The sequence below is a fragment of the Cibotium barometz genome, chromosome 50, assembly GCF_041138505.1.
Source record: "Cibotium barometz isolate CiBa-2024 chromosome 50, ASM4113850v1, whole genome shotgun sequence".
In the NCBI taxonomy this organism is placed as follows: Eukaryota; Viridiplantae; Streptophyta; class Polypodiopsida; order Cyatheales; family Cibotiaceae; genus Cibotium; species Cibotium barometz.
The window spans coordinates 43,087,258-43,103,250 of record NC_141095.1 but is presented as its reverse complement, the minus strand read 5'-3'; the positions used below and the strand labels follow the sequence as shown (position 1 = coordinate 43,103,250).

Sequence of the window (15,993 nt, the reverse complement as noted above, 5' to 3'; positions counted from 1 at the left end):
GGGATTCCTACTCCTCTGGATTTTTCTAGATGCTTCAACCAGGCGTGCATGCCCTTCGTGTCTCTTCGTATATGCATGACAGGTATGTATTTGATATGCATGCGGTTGGACTTCTCTGGATGCCTGGAGCAAGCGTGTATGCTCGTCGCATCTCGCCGGGATTCCTGTCGATGCAGTTTCTACTCCTCTGGATTTTTTTGGATGCTTCAACCGCACGTGCATGCCCTTCACATCTCTTTGGGATTCATCTTCTCAGTCCAGCATGGTATGACATTGCTATGTTTGGTGCCTTTAGGTAAGCTATATCTAATGCTTCGGTGCATGGTCTATCTCCACGGCATTTGCGCTATGTCCAAGTGCTTTGCTATCATGGGTCAGTCCAAGTGTGTTCGTAAAAAATTACTCTGCTCTTGCATGTATTGTCGTCTCTCCGCTACCCCCGATTTTCACACCTCTACTGGCATTTCTGTGCCCTCCATGCCTTCGATTGTCAACTTTGTTCCTTGTAAAGCCACGTTATGTGAGGCGAACAAGGAAAATATTCCTCCTCGCATCCTCACACCGCCCGAAGGCTCGGCTGGTTTGCAGAATCTCAAGGGTGTCAAATGCAGACCACATTCTTCAGGTGTTCTGCGGGTGTTGTTTTGTATCGCATGTATATTTGTACATTCAATCTTTGACTGTGTGTGCATGTGAATGATAGGCAGTAGTAGCCACACGTCTTAGAATTATCTATTTCTTGTACTAGTCGTCTGGTTGATGCTCCTCCTCCCTGTCCGAAGTTCTTGACTCGTGGGAATCTGAAGATGCTCGAGGTGTCTGTGACCATTGGCATCAGTAACACCGACGTCGACACTTCCTTGTGGGATAACCTGGTCGAGTTTTTTTGACAACAGTGTGTACACAAGCACTTTTCTCCCTTGAAAGAGGTGGAACACTTCACCATTTACACTTCTAGATGGTTACCCGCATCCTCTCTACTTCTAGATGGTTACCCGCATCCTCTCTACTTCCAGATGGTTACCCGCATCCTCTCTACTTCTATCATTGTTGTTTGCAAGTGTGTGAAGCAGCACCTCATGTGGAATGTGTGCAAGCCCGTAGTAGGAGCAATTGTCATGTGCCGTGCACTTCGCCAAATAAAAATGCACACTTTTGAGGGAATGGTGGGTTACTGTCTGAAGGACCTGCACAAACCTCACTTTTGTTTTCATGCTTATAACGTGTCTGCAAATGAGATGTCCAGAGGAAGGACACTGTATGCGCAGTTCGGCCAAGGAGATCTTAGAAACCATGTATGCCTCACACCCGTCAATGTGTTTGAGCAAGCTTTCGTGTACATGGAGAACTATATTCTCAATAAGTGGTCTGTAACTCTCGGCATCACACTCTTGAAGATGATGAGAAGTGGAAAATACTTTCCTAGTGCACAATGGATAATTCTTAAAATTGGGAATGGCATGGACTCTGCTAGAGCTCGAGCTATTTGGAAGTGCCTCAAAACTCTAGATTTGGTTGATATCTCTAATATCAAGAAAGTCTTCTTCTGCGATCACTACATAGAGGGGGAAGCAACCAGGTACTTTTTGAATGAAAATCAAGACAAAGATTAGCAAGCTGAGCATGGAGATGAGCAATTAGAGTAGCAATCTACTGACATCTCAAGTGACCAACCTGGTGGTCCCACCAATCCTATCTTTCTTGAAGAAAATCCACCCAATGTTGACCCCAACGAGCCCTACATCAACTCATCTGAGGAAAGGGCCACTGAATCCCTCAGAGCTATGAGAGAAGGGGAAGACTTCATATCCATTCCTCCACGGCATGACCTCAGCGGTGGCGAGGCTTTTCTGTAGTGCAGTTGTTTTACCACTCTATGTTGTAAATAAATAATGTGTGTGCTATGTACAGAAGTTTTTTCGATGAATAAAACTTCTTTCACTTGTCCTGCTCTTTCTGTGGGTCCCTTATAGTGAATTTTCATAATAATAATACTCTTTCTTACAATTTCCTTGCTACATATATTTTCCCATTTTGAATTTATCTAATCCTTTCACCTTAATGCGATGCACAGTTCATGATTTCACACTTACAAATTAATATGAACACTTACAGATTTTGTTAATAATGCTGCTTTTTATGAAAAGTGTCACCAATGCATGTGCTAATGCTACTTTTCATGAAAAATCCACTGATGCATGTGACTATACATCCTTGCCATCCCATCTGGCTTGTTCCACTATGGGAGGTGCGGAGGTAGGTGCCACAATTACATCTGAACTAGTGTCACCATCCAAAGTAGCGAGAGGGCGTGTGCCTTAATGCTGATAAAAATATTCCAAATCCCTTTGGTAACCAATACATGATGCATCATATATAGGACCATAATGGTTAGTTGGTCTCGTCAAGCTTATCCTTAGTAGAAAAAGCATCCCAAATACATCACTGCCTACCAATTCAGCCTCTACAAAATAAAGAATCTATGAGACAAAATGTAAATATCCCAAATACGTGTAGGTAACATCAATGCCCAATGAATGGAACTAAGATGGCTGCTAATAGATCATTAATGACAAAGGAAATCTATATAGTGTATGAGAAATGACAGAGTGTAGAGTGTAGAAATGTTACTAGAAGGAATGCAAAAATCGACGATGCTTTCGAAGCTATGACAATGAGCTTGAAGATATGATGTCAAAGACGACGACGGCCCTGTCTATATGCCAAATGTTGCTATAGTAGAGAAAACTCAAAATAGAACAAAGACAATTCGAACCGACACTCCCCTAGGATGTCTCTTGGGGGGGATTCACTTATAAAGTATGTAACCTACAGGACATTTTTTATTTAATTTTTTAAGAGAGTTTTATTTAAAAAAGGGTACCATTAATAGGATTTAAAAAAAAGGTTATAGATTTGTATTAAAAAAGGGTTAATTTTAAATATGCAAAATCTACAGATAAGGGATTTTAAATATAGGCCTTGAATGTACGCAATATACTAGGTTTACATGTAGTGAACTCCTCAAGGGATGTTTGCGAAAACCTTACATGTGAATGAGCCTTGAAACGTATTTGAAATACCACGCGCAAAAAGTAGTTAACATCACACTATAGAGTGTAACTTCTCCAGTTAACAAGGGGGTGAGGGCCAAGAGAACCTGCTCTAACACCAACCATTGGAGTGGAGAGAGGTAGCAACACACACACAAATGTAGCAAGCAAGGAGAGAAGCATAACACTCTAATTAGATTGATGAGAATGAGTGAAGTATAAGTGAAGTGACATGATAAGGTCACTCACGCACTCATAAGAGTGTGTATACACGCTAAGGGAAAAAAAATCTACTATTGAGGAAAAAAGTACTTCGGCCCATTATTAGTCTATGTCCACACATCACTACCATATAAATGGCTACGATTTGAAAGTACGCTTATATGTTTATTGAGTCACGATTTCACTAGCCTAGCCAATGAAATCACATTTTGAAGAAATAAGATTTTGTATTTACTCACATAAAGTCAATGTTAAGAAAACATTTTTGAGTGAACCTAACATGAACCCTTATCACCATCGGTTTAAGAGGAAAAGGCATTCTTAAACTAGCATTTTCTTCATAGTTTCATCCAATTACTACTATTTTTTAAAAGTTTGGAAGATACATTTTTCCTTCTCCTCTCAAGATGTGGCGGTTTTTTCAAAAGTTGAGTAGGCTCTAGGATGATGCAAACTAGTCTTTCCTTGAACCCTGCATAACGTTTGGAAATCATATAGTCTTTGTTAATCGATCCATATTCATGCACCAATTAGGAAACCTATTTTTATATTGCTTGTTAAGATGGAAGTAAGCATAGAAAACTTATTTCATTCAAAAAAGTCATTTGCTTATATAGTCACATGTATGCAACTTAGTAGTTGTCTCCAACCTTGAGCCTTTTAATATACTAAGAATTAATATTCCAAGTTGTTACCACAATTCAAAAAAGTCATTTGCTTACATAGTTACATGTATGCAACTTAGTAGTTATCATTTTTGTGTCTCCAACCTTGAGCCTTTCAATATACTAAGAATTAATATTCCAAGTTGTTACCACAATTCTTTCCTTTATTTATTGATTACATCAATAGATTATGTGCAATGTAGAAGGATGTGAGAAGAGAGTTAAACATGTCATATATGTTTTTTTAAGAAAAATAGCTTGAAGGGATCGACTTGCATCTCACCTCATGTATCACCTTGTATCTCTCCTTGCATTATGGAAGTTAGGATGCTACAAATTGATCTCCCTAGTGATGAGATATTTTCGTTATTACCAAAATATGTATACAACTTAGTAATTATCATTTTTGTATGCAACTTAGTAAATATTATTTTTGTGTCTCCAACCTTAAGCCTTTCATATACCCGTACTAAAGCAAAAACATCCCAAAGTGTTACCATAAGTCTTTCTCTTATTTTCTGATTACATCAGTTAATGACATGCATTATATAAGGATGAGAGAAGAGAATAGAATAGCCATACATGTATCAACGAGATTGACTCGCCTCATGTCTCATCTCGCATCTCTCTACCCATGCATTTCCTAACATCTTGCCTTACACCTCCCCTTGCCTCACATCTTGCCTTGCACCTCTCCTTGCATCTTGCCTCATGCCTCGTTTCATGACTCGTCACCTCACACTTGCTCTCTTGTCTTGTTTCGATGTGTCTTGCACCACCCAACCACTAGAGGTGCTAGTTAAGAGTTAAGTTAAAGCTAATGGAGCTCATTTCCTAGATCATTCAAAGGGAAATGAACACTTATTATAAGGATGGACTAGATGTTACATAGAGTAGGTAGGTGGAGGGGAAGAATGCACAAGTAGGAGTAGGAAGGGGAAGACTCCAGTGGCTAATTAGTAATAGTGCAACCACCTCTGATTATAAACCTCAAAAAAGATAATCATGCCCTTGTGACTTCCTTGAGATAACTAGCCATTGTTGGGAATTACACAACTTAGTGTGGTGAATGTACCTAACTTATTCCATGTTTAGGATGTATGTAGCCTAATCACACGTAAAAACTCTTAAACTTGAGTAGAAGCATACATGAGGTTGAAATTTGGTGTGACACTTAGCTCCTTTCAAACTTCAAGAGACAACCTAGAACCATCCGCTAATACTTTAGAAGTTGAAAATTAGTAGTAAGATTGAACTTAACCACCGTTCAAGAATTCTCAAAACTTGTCCCAATGAATGAACCATTTGCTCTTCCAAGGTTGGATAATGAAGATGACCAAATGACAAGGAATGCCCTCAAGCCATTGAATATCCCAAGCATATACATACATACTTAGGTTAAGATATTGCATTGAAGGAACTACACCACTTTGAGACCATTGCAAAGTGGTAGTTTGCTGAATTTAACTTGACCCTCACTAAATCCAAAAAGAGGGAAACCATGCAAAGGGCATTCCAATATGCTTGGTAGGGTACAACATGCAACGATGGTATGATGACTTACCACCACAAAGGTGTAGAAAAACTCATTGTTGCCATTCCAGCTTTCAACTCGTAGGGTCTTGGGACTAACTATAACTATGAAAATTAGAGCAAAAGAAAGACTAGGTATTCAACTGCATGCTTTTAATGACTCTGATTGGATTGGATGTTATGACACGCGAGTGTCATAACATCTAATCCCTTAACTATGAAAATTAGAGAAAAAGAAAGACTAGGTATTTAGTTGAATACTTTTAATGACTCCGATTGGACTAGATGTTATGACAAGCGAGTGTTCACTAGTGGTTTTTGCTTTCATCTTGGTGATTCATGTATATCATGGCTCAGCAAGAAGCAACCACTAACGATAGCTACTTCAAGCTGTGAAGTGAGCACAATGCAGCTTTTACATAGCGACTGTGGTGGGGAGTGTGTATGGCTCAAACGCCTTTTGGCAAATATTGGTGTTGGACACATTAGCCCCCCACCTCCATCTTCATTGATAGCCAGAGTGCATTAGCCGTTGCAAGGAAGACAATGTTTCATGCTCGCACAAAGCACATTAAAGTACATTATCATTATGTCAGGGACATGCTCATTGTTTGCAAGAGAGATTAGCCTGGCTTATATCTCTACACACGACAATGTGACATATATGCTCACGAAGGCTCTCTCATGATAGAAGTTTAAGTGTGTGGGTTTATTGCCATGTGGAGATTGATCAATCACATGATCCTTATACATGTTCACATCATCATTACAGGGGTTTGTAGCCATTTATATGGTAGTAATATGTGGACGTAGAGTAATAATGGGTTGAGACACTTTTTTCCTCATTTAGGAGGTTTTTTTTCTCGAGTGTGTGTAATTACTCTTATGAATGTGTGTAAATGACCTTATCATGTCACTTCAGTTGTACTTCACTTATTCTCATCAATCTACTTTGAGAGTGTTTGAACTTATTGCTATTCGGAGATTGATCGGCCACACATGATCCTTATACATGTTCATATCATCATTCTATAAGGAGGATTTGTAGCCATTTATATGATAGCGATGTGTAAACGTAGACTAATAATAGGTCAGGACACTTTTTTAGAGGTCAAGCGCTCTCTATAGTCTACTTTGTTTTACTCTTGATCTCATTTGTACACTCTTATGAGTGTGTATAAGTGACCTATCATGTCACATTCTCAACAATCTACTTTTGCTTCTCTCTTTATCTCTTTTTGGGTGGCCTTCATCTCCACTCGAACAATCTCTACAGCTTTGGAGCTTGCACATCTCTTGGTGTTGAGCATTATGAAATTCACCTAGCTTCCTTTAGGTTTTGATATGGTATGTGCGTTGTCCTACTTACCGCACTAAGTAAAAGTGCCGAGAGTCTTCTCTCGAAAATATCTAACAGGATAAGGATGCCGCTTTTCGACCGACTACAAAGCGTGCGTGTTGCTGAATCTGCGTCACCTTCCTTTGTCCTCCCCTCTCTCTCCATGGCCCCTGCAGCTCTTCTGGAGTCGAAGCCCAGCCGCAGCGAGGGTCTGCTGGATCCGCAGGAGCAGCTGCGGGTCGCGGAGGCTGTGCGGCAGAAGTTTGCGGAGGCGGCACCCAAGCGCCACCGCAAGCCCTCCCGCAGCGACACCTTGGACGACCCAGCACAAGAAGAAGCGGAAGAAGAGGAGGTTGCCCCCAGCGAGATACCCGAGCACCTCAAGCTCCAAGACCTAGTTCAAGGCTCCGCTGAGCCTGAGGTAATCTCCCGCGCACCTTGTTGTCTTCTTCATCATCCAGCTGAAGTGGCCTCCTTAACTCGCCACTGATCTGTCTTCCTCCTCAGCGGAACGATGCCCCGCCCGAAGAGTTTGTGGAGACAGAGTACTACAAGGATCTTAACGCTGTCGACAAGACCCTACACCACACGGTATGTCTTCGAAGGTGTTTTGAGGGTTTTACATGCGCTTGCTTTTCAAATCCCATCTTCTCTCACGCGCAGACTGGAACTGGATTTATCCAAGTGGAGAGCAACGGCGTTGTAAACTTCAATTTAAGCCCGGATGGGCTTGGGGGGAGAACCAAGAGCCAATGCAATCCCGCGACTAACGACTGGATCCCTTCGGCAGCCACGGTACCCACCCCACCCCACCCCACCCCACACCCTCCCTTCCCTCTCTCGCCTCGTTTTGTTACAATGATTTCTGACTTCCTATTTCTGGGTGGTCACACTGCTGGTCAGGTTTTTGCTGCCTCCGACAAGCCCCATCGAAGCGAGCCTTAATGTCGCACGTACTTGTGACCCCCCCGTCTGTAACTTGTCTATTACATTGTTTCTGAAGCAATCCCAAATATTTAGTTCTAGTCAGTGGTGTACACTGAATACTGATAATGAATTGCTTTTTCATTAATGCAGCTGCTGCTGGTTTATTACGTGTTTGTTGGAAAATTGGAATTTTCACCTTTCATGCTTGGGATTCGGGATGAGAGGGGGGTCTTGACCAAGCCTGAAATTTGAAGGCCAACCCCAACCTTCAATGAGAAGGCCAAATTTTACTTTGACCTTTAGATATATGCATATCTATATATAAACAATTTAAAAATGCAGATTGATGGCTTGCTACTTGTAGCGCAATTTTAGAAGAGGCTTTCTCGAGAAGGTTTGGAGAGCTATTTTACCCTCTTTAAGGTTTCGAATTTCAGCATTGGTGAGAGAGAGAGAGAGGAGCTTGAAGTATGAAGCTCAAGGGAACATACAAAAAGTCGTGGGAGTCAATTCCCTTGCAGGTTTTACTTTTACTCTTCTTTTGGGATTAACTTTTAGAGTAGTGAAGTTTCAATTTTACGACAAGAACACACACTAGTGCCTTAGTTTCAATTACGGATGCGTGAATTCCTTCATAAACTAGAACACTAGTGCCAGATGCCTTAAACCATTGGTGAAGTGTAAAATTAACACACACTAGTGTCTGGATATAGAGCAACCGTAAATTGAAGAGACAAGTGGCCTAGACCTGTCGCGGTATCTTCTCAGCCCACTCTTAGACCCATTGCAGAGGGTTGATTGTTTGCCAGCAAAGTTGAAATTTGAAGACCTACCTATTATTTAATTTGTCAATCATTTTCTAGGCTGATGTTCAAAATATATATGTTTGTAAAATTGGAAGAATAGTGGCCTTTTGAAACTCTATTTTCTTAGAAGCTTTCTTTTGAAAGTTAAAGACTTTTGATGGCTTTTGAAATTTTCAAATATTTAAAAACGACATGCAAATACACAGATATGTGTGCACATGCACATAGAGCATATACATATAGAACACATACATGCTTATAGAACACACATCCACATAGCATGTATGCATGCACATGTGGGTGCACAAGCATAATAGACATATGTAAGTGCACATTCATGTACCATGGGTGAATGCTTGTTGAAATGCCATTTTTAAAGGTCTTACAAGTCCGTGTGGAGAGTTGCCATCATAGATGCACCGAATGTTTAATGTCACATTCAAGGTGGTTCCAAACGTTATGTACTGTACGGATCCGTACGTACTGTACGTTGTTTGGTACCGAAAAAAATTTTAAGGTACGTAAAAATAAGTACCATTAGTAAAAATACATAAAAATACATAAAATCTCAAAAATTTTAGCCGCCTACATAAAATTTTAGTCCATGTCCACATTTACATATAAAAATTTCGAAATAGAGACACAACAAGGTTAAAAACTTACTAATTCAAAAGTGAGAAATTAGAATCACAAAGTCGTCAATCATACTTAGTAAGTTAATCGTACTTAATACTTAATACTTATTACTCAAGACAAGTCACATTGTCACAAGTGAGTCGTGACAACTCACAATTCACATCAAAAAATGATGAAACTTGAAAATGAGTCTATGAATAATGACAAAATGTGCTATGTCCATACAAGTTTACAACACCAATTCAAAACTAAGGTAATCCAAATCAAAACTCATCATCCGGTGAGGATGATGACCCTGGAGAATCAAGCATATAGCCTTTCGTGATGACATTGCCCTCGTCATCATACTCAGCCCTGTCATTATGGGCACAGGTGGGTGGGCTGCCTCAGATGTCTCTGTCCCTGCCTCTGCATCATCCTGCTGGGTAGTGTGAATGAGGCGAACGGCCTCATTCGCACGTGCTCGAGGAGTCTGAATAGGCAGCTTCCCTCTCCGGGCGCCTCTTCGGCCAAAACTCTCTGCATCTGCAGGTCCCTCATGTAGCTGAATTTTATAAGCCCGGGCTCTCGATCTCGTCACCCGCCTGTCTACACTCTCCAGCTCTCTATGCAAGAGGCAAAGAATCTCGTCCTGCTCATCTCTCAACCGTTGCTCTGCCTCATCAATGGTGGTAGGATCTGGACCAACTTGACACGAGTTGGATCCAACTATTCAACGTAAAACCAAAGAGAACGCGGAGTGTCAACGACTCAACTTTTTGTATACTATAGTATAAAAGCTATGTAAATGGGAGGCCAATCCCCATAAGAGAATGAATAGGATAAACTCACCTGTTTTGGGGTGCCCAAAGCATGATAAGCTCGTACGAGCTTCATGTTGGCCCTACAATTGACCAGTCTCTCTAGTTGAGAGGTGCTCAAACGATTGCGTATCTTTGTATGTATGAGCGAGTAAGCGCTCTAGTTGCGCTCACAAGCACCTGTTGAACAATCCTGCACTCCAATTCAAAAAAAGTGCTTCATTCATGTGAGCTCGGCAATTCCCAATAAGCTTCACAAGACTAGTTCATATGGCATAGTACATACATGATATACATACCTGAGATAGCACTCGCTGTCGCAGAGCTACATCTGTAAGGTGTGGAAGACCCTGTCTTCCATAGTTTTGCCACCAAGTAAGAGGAAGCTTGGTGGCCTCTGGTCTAAGAGCAACAGCTCTAGCAAATGAGGGTCCCAAGTTGTTGACCCAGCTGCAGAGCTCCGCATCAATCTCCAATTGCTGCTCCACATCATACATACTATTAATGTACCTATCTCGTAAGGTGATCTGCTCCCTATCATGAAAGAGAAGTGGCATCTTGTAGAAAGGATGGAGGAATGGAGCCATCCCATGAATGGGGCTACTCATATACCCCCATCGATAATCCACAATAGCCAATATATCATCTCGGCTGCTGCAAGAGTAAAATAAACAGAGAAGTAGAGCAATTAGTAAGTCAAGACTCAAGAATCAAGATTCTGTAAATCGGCCATCAAGAATCAAGATTTTACTTACCAATTTTGTGTCAGGGACGTACAGGCTGCAATATGACTCTTCATCTGCATGAAGAGGTGGTACACTAAGCCCAAAGTGGAGCCCTCCATGTTTGTGACTCGTAGAAGTACAAATACTGACTCTTCATCTGCATGAAGAGGTGGTACACTAAGCCCAAAGTGGAGCCCTCCATGTCTGTGACTCGCAGAAGTACAAATACTGACTCTTCATCTGCATGAAGAGGTGGTACACTAAGCCCAAAGTGGAGCCCTCCATGTCTGTGACTCGCAGAAGTACAAATACTGACTGCAAAGCCACTAAGAGAGTTTGCACATCCGTCCAGAGGGTCTCATCCAGTATCCGTCTCTGTATGTATTTGGTGGGCTCTGTCTGTGAATGATACATATCTCTCTACTTTGGATCCACAATTGTCTGTAATAGTGGATCTCTCAATTTGAAAAGCCTGTGTAGCACCAAATACATATAGGCAAATCTTGTCTTGGATGGCCGCACCATATCTAGGTTGCTGTGGCTCCTAAAGATAGCCAATGCCTGTTGTTTTTTCTGAAGAATGTAGTGATCTTTGTGGCATCAGAAACTGTGGGTTGCACCCAACTCAGCTTGCCTATGTCCTCCATAAGCAAATCAAGGCAATGGGCTGCACAGGGAGTCCACACAATGCGAGGAAACTCCGCCTCCACCATGTCTCCCATTGCCTTGCAATTAGCAGCATTGTCTGTTACAACCTGCACCACATTCTCTGGACCAACCTCAAGAATTGCTTGGCGAATATGCTCATAGATACTCTCAGCAGTGATGCGTTCGCCTGCCTTCCCAGCATCCACAGCGCGTAAGAAATATGTACCAAGACATGAAGAGACAAGAATATTGATGATGTGTCGTCGTCATGTGTCACTCCAGCCATCCGAAATGATAGTGCAACCAAATTGTTGCCAACCTGCTTTCACTGGCACCAATGCCTTGTCTATCAAGGTCTTTTGCTCGTCAAGCATTGTGGTGCGCATCTTTTTGTACTCAAGCCCTGACCATGACTCCGTGTGTCCAACCTGGGCTATAGCTCTGACCATCCTCTTCCATTGGTCAGTCCTCAAAACATTGAAGGAGATATTGCACTCTATGAGAGTGCGAGCAATCTGAATCTCAGCCACCTTTTGCCTTTCTTTGACCCAAGATTGTGCATGCACACGAGAAGGCAAGGTGGTTTGCCTTTCCGTATATGTATCACCCTCATTCTCATCTTGCATGACAGAAGGCCTCTTTCTGGCAGACGATGCCTACTCAGAAGAGGCAGGCTGAGATTCATCAACCTGCGTGGATGGACCGGCCAAGTCCCCAAGAAGAGCATCATGAAGCGCATCCTGTGTCTCGTGTGCCTCTTCCTCTTCCAGCTGCCCCCATTGCAGGGAAATTTTCAGCAATCAACTGATCTCTCAATGCTTGTGGCACTCTCTTGCACCCTGCACAATTGTTGGTGGTGCCAATGCCTGTGAGGTGCTTGATGACACGAGTAATTGTACTCGTGAGGGTGAAATTGCAGTACTTGCACTGCCATTGTCGAGTGCCACTACCTGCATGCCCTGGAGTAGTCACAATGCGAATGACGTTTGTGTGCTCCTTCCAGTATGGGTTCTCTCGCTTTGGCATGATTGCTCTGACAAATTCAATGCACAATGCCATACAATTTCAATCAGGATTCAGCAATCATGCAATGCATAATATTTAGTGGGTAGCTCAGCTGAGAGTGAGAGTGAGAGGGAGAGGGAGAGGGAGAGGGAGAGGGAGAGGGATAGGGATAGGGAGAGGGAGAGAGAGAGAGAGAGAGAGAGAGAGACTTGAAGGAGAGAGAGGCTGAGAGCTCAGTGCACGATCCACAGATGGTGGGCTAAAGCCTAAGGCTCTGAGAGAGAGAGCGAGAGAGAGAGAGAGAGAGAGAGAGAGAGAGAGAGAGAGAGAGAGAGAGAGAGTTATGTTGCTGCCTTGGGGGCCTGAGCAAGGGTGGGTGGGAAAATTGCGGCGGCTCTGCAGGCGAAGTTCGAACACAGAAGTGGCGAGGCACCGGGAGGGAGGCGAATTGAAGGGAAGGCGGTGGCAACAATAGCGAAGAGAGAGAGAGAGAGAGAGAGAGAGAGAGAGAGAGAGAGAGAGAGACGGCGAATTGAAGGGAAGGCAGTGGCAACAATAGCGAAGAGAGAGAGAGAGAGAGAGAGAGAGAGAGAGAGAGAAGAGAAACTGTAGAGGCCCTTACCAGAAGGTGTGCGCTGTACGGAGTCCAGATGCTACCGCAGGCGAAACCCGAAACCACCACACGCTGTACGGAGTCCAGACGCTATCGGCGAAACCCAAAAAAAAAATACGGAGTCCAGATGCTATCGCAGGCGAAACCCGAAACCACCACCAAAAAAAAAAATCGTATGGATCGATCCGTACGTACGGATCCCCGTACTGTACGGATGTACGTTACGGATTGGATCCGTACATATGTTTTGATCCTACCTTGGTCACATTAGATTAAAAAGTTGCATCAATCATCTAAAACAACACATTGAAGAAGCTCTAAAGCATGTTAAATGTCTCATGTTTGAGATAGAAATTGCTAAAGGAATAAGTAACTAATCTTAAAAATTTTGGAGCCATTCGTGCATAAGCATATCAATGTGCACATTTTTTTTTGGGAGAAAAAAGTTGGCTGCAATTATAACACTTGCATGTCGTGATACATTTTATTTAGAGAGCCTAAGCAGAGAGAGAACATAATACCTACATAGCAAATTGACTTAATCTGCATTTGATAACAAACAAAGAGGACAATTATAAGTCACCTAAAATGCCACCCGAAAAGTTATAAAAGGTAGCGGAATCTCTTGGTGCACGGCATGATATTATACCTTGGGCTGATTGTGATACTTAGACATCGAGCGTCTTCACGTTGTTGCGAATACGTTCGTCATGGGTGAGGTGTTGAGAATTGGAGTTGTAGGCGAAGGTTTCATGCATTGACGCTCTTGGGAAATACTTGCAAGGTCAAGGATTCTCTAGGCGAGGGGTCATACTATGGGCCAAGCCATCCCTGTGGCTGCCATAGTCCCCCATCTAGAGATGTACCTGGAGGGTGGCATTGACGACGTTAGTTGTGGTGCATATGGTATTGTTGAGGTTAGTTGCAGGTGCATGTGTTTGTGTGTCGTGTTAGCAAGATGAAAAAAAAGTGATGCCCGCTGTGAAATATATTGATGACATGCATGGGAAATGGGTGACAGGCGTGTCCCTGAGTACTCCTTCAAATAGAAAATTTCTCTAACTCAACTGCTTTCTTCGTCTCTCTGTTGCTTTCTTCGACATTACTCAACATCCGTTCTCTTGGGAAGGGACATTAACTGTTGATGTATAGCAGGGTAGGCCGATAAGGCGAATGTGAATGATGTTGGGTTGTCCATGAGAATGGAAGAATTGAGGCCACCAAGTACGGCATGTACGTTGGTAAACTGTAAGTGATGGGTAGCTTGCTAGACAATGCAGATCGTAGAATGCGACTTTGTAGTGACCTATGGGCATCTGTACCTTATTTGATTAGCATGGTTGTAGGCATGTTTTATGCCTTGAGGGAGAGCTTGATTGATTCTTGGGATTTTGGTGTTATATCGCTAGCTCGTCTCCTCTCCTCGGTTAGGTTTTCTTCTGAGTTCTCACCTCAAAATCCACACTAGATGCTCAAATCTTTTACATCTTCAAAGTTTTCCCCCTTTTTCAATCTACAAGAAACAAAACATCCAAAAAAACCTTTAGAAAACACAGCATTCCAATTTTTATCTCATAATCGTCATTTGAAACATCTAAATCACACCATCACAAGATTTCTAACCATTTGCCATTACCAGTCATTATGTTTTCTATTATCAATTCTTTCCACATCTTTAATTAAGCAACTTGTGTTTTTCCACAGCTTCTTTTGATGCCCTTTTGAAATAACAAAATCCTTCATTTTCTTTGCATTCCTCTATTTTTCATTTATAATCTACGCCTCACTCATGTCCTTTGTTGTAGTGTTTAACTTCTAATTATCGCCCATTTGTAAAATTGCTTAAATTCGTAACATGTACCACTTTGCAAATATCACAAATCGCAAGCGTATAGTTAATATTCACATCCGTGTTAATGAGGAAGGAGTATGCAGCATGTAAAGGTTTAAACATTAAGCAAGCCCATCAATGTTTTATTGGTTGCACAATATCGTGCACAAGAGAAGAACACTGATTTGTGGGTAGATACCAATTTATATTCACATGATTCATTACAAAACACAAGACAACCATTTCGGACTCTACCATCACTGGTCACCTTTGTTGGTGATGGTGAGCATGGGTTACTGGGCTATTACAAATGATTGCATAAAAATAACTCTTTACATCATCACTATCATGCTATGCTATACAATGCACAACAATATATGAATGTCTCTCAAAAAAATCTTAATGCATGCAATCAAGCTCTCTGCATGAACAATAGGTTAAGTTTTACAAGTTGGAAGAGGATGTGAGGACTCTATCTCAATGATTGGAAGAAGATGCCCAAGTCCGTGCAGCTCTTGCAGAAGAGCAAGAGAAATTTATTAGTTTACAACAAGACTATGAAATTACCAAAACAACAAGAAAAAAACTTCAAGAAGAGAACAAAAATGTGAAATCTAAGTTGTGTCAAGTAAAAGTCACTCTAATGGGATACAAACCAAGAAAGTGACAATTGATTTCCATTGGAATTCTAGCAATGCAAGGAGGTGTACGAAAGAGACATGTGCAAGCATTAAGGTGAGAATATTTGTTTATGAATATTATTTGGTTTTCCCTACTGTTATATATGTTTATAATATTTTATTCATCATGTCTTTACGAATATTATTTTGATGTGGTTTGTTATAGGAATTTCTTTCATGATACTAGTGGAGAAGGTGGAGATACAAATCTAGAGTTGTAAAGGCATATTTGAAGCATCGACAGTTTCTTCGAATCTTGAGAGATCCTCATCGAAGAAGCTTTTTCAAGAAACACTTAATGAAGTTATGGGTGATGTTTTGTCATATTTGGAAGTGGATGAAGTGCATATGGCACGTGACAATGCTGGTGTTAGCCGTTAAGCCATCAAGGCTATAAAGCAATTTTTGCAATGATAAAAGATGCACTAGTTTTAAATAATATAAAGTGTAAAGTTCTTCCATGTCCACATAGATTGAGGGTTGCAAAGAGGAGACATAATTCATCAATTT

At 41.6% G+C, this 15,993-nt stretch overlaps 1 protein-coding gene and 1 pseudogene across 1 annotated transcript; one reads left to right on the top strand and one right to left on the bottom strand.

Annotated features, from left to right (window-relative positions):
- The first annotated feature begins 6,882 nt into the window (after positions 1 to 6,882).
- LOC147610128 (uncharacterized) lies at positions 6,883 to 7,906 on the top strand. The gene is made up of 4 exons (XM_086786966.1): positions 6,883 to 7,233; positions 7,320 to 7,403; positions 7,476 to 7,607; positions 7,716 to 7,906. The coding sequence occupies exons 1-4, from the start codon at positions 6,898 to 6,900 to the stop codon at positions 7,755 to 7,757; spliced, it is 594 nt and encodes a 197-aa protein (XP_086643092.1). The 5' UTR covers positions 6,883 to 6,897; the 3' UTR covers positions 7,758 to 7,906.
- A 1,504-nt stretch (positions 7,907 to 9,410) lies between these two features.
- Positions 9,411 to 12,454, bottom strand: LOC147610127 (uncharacterized; annotated as a pseudogene).
- Positions 12,455 to 15,993: the final 3,539 nt, after the last annotated feature.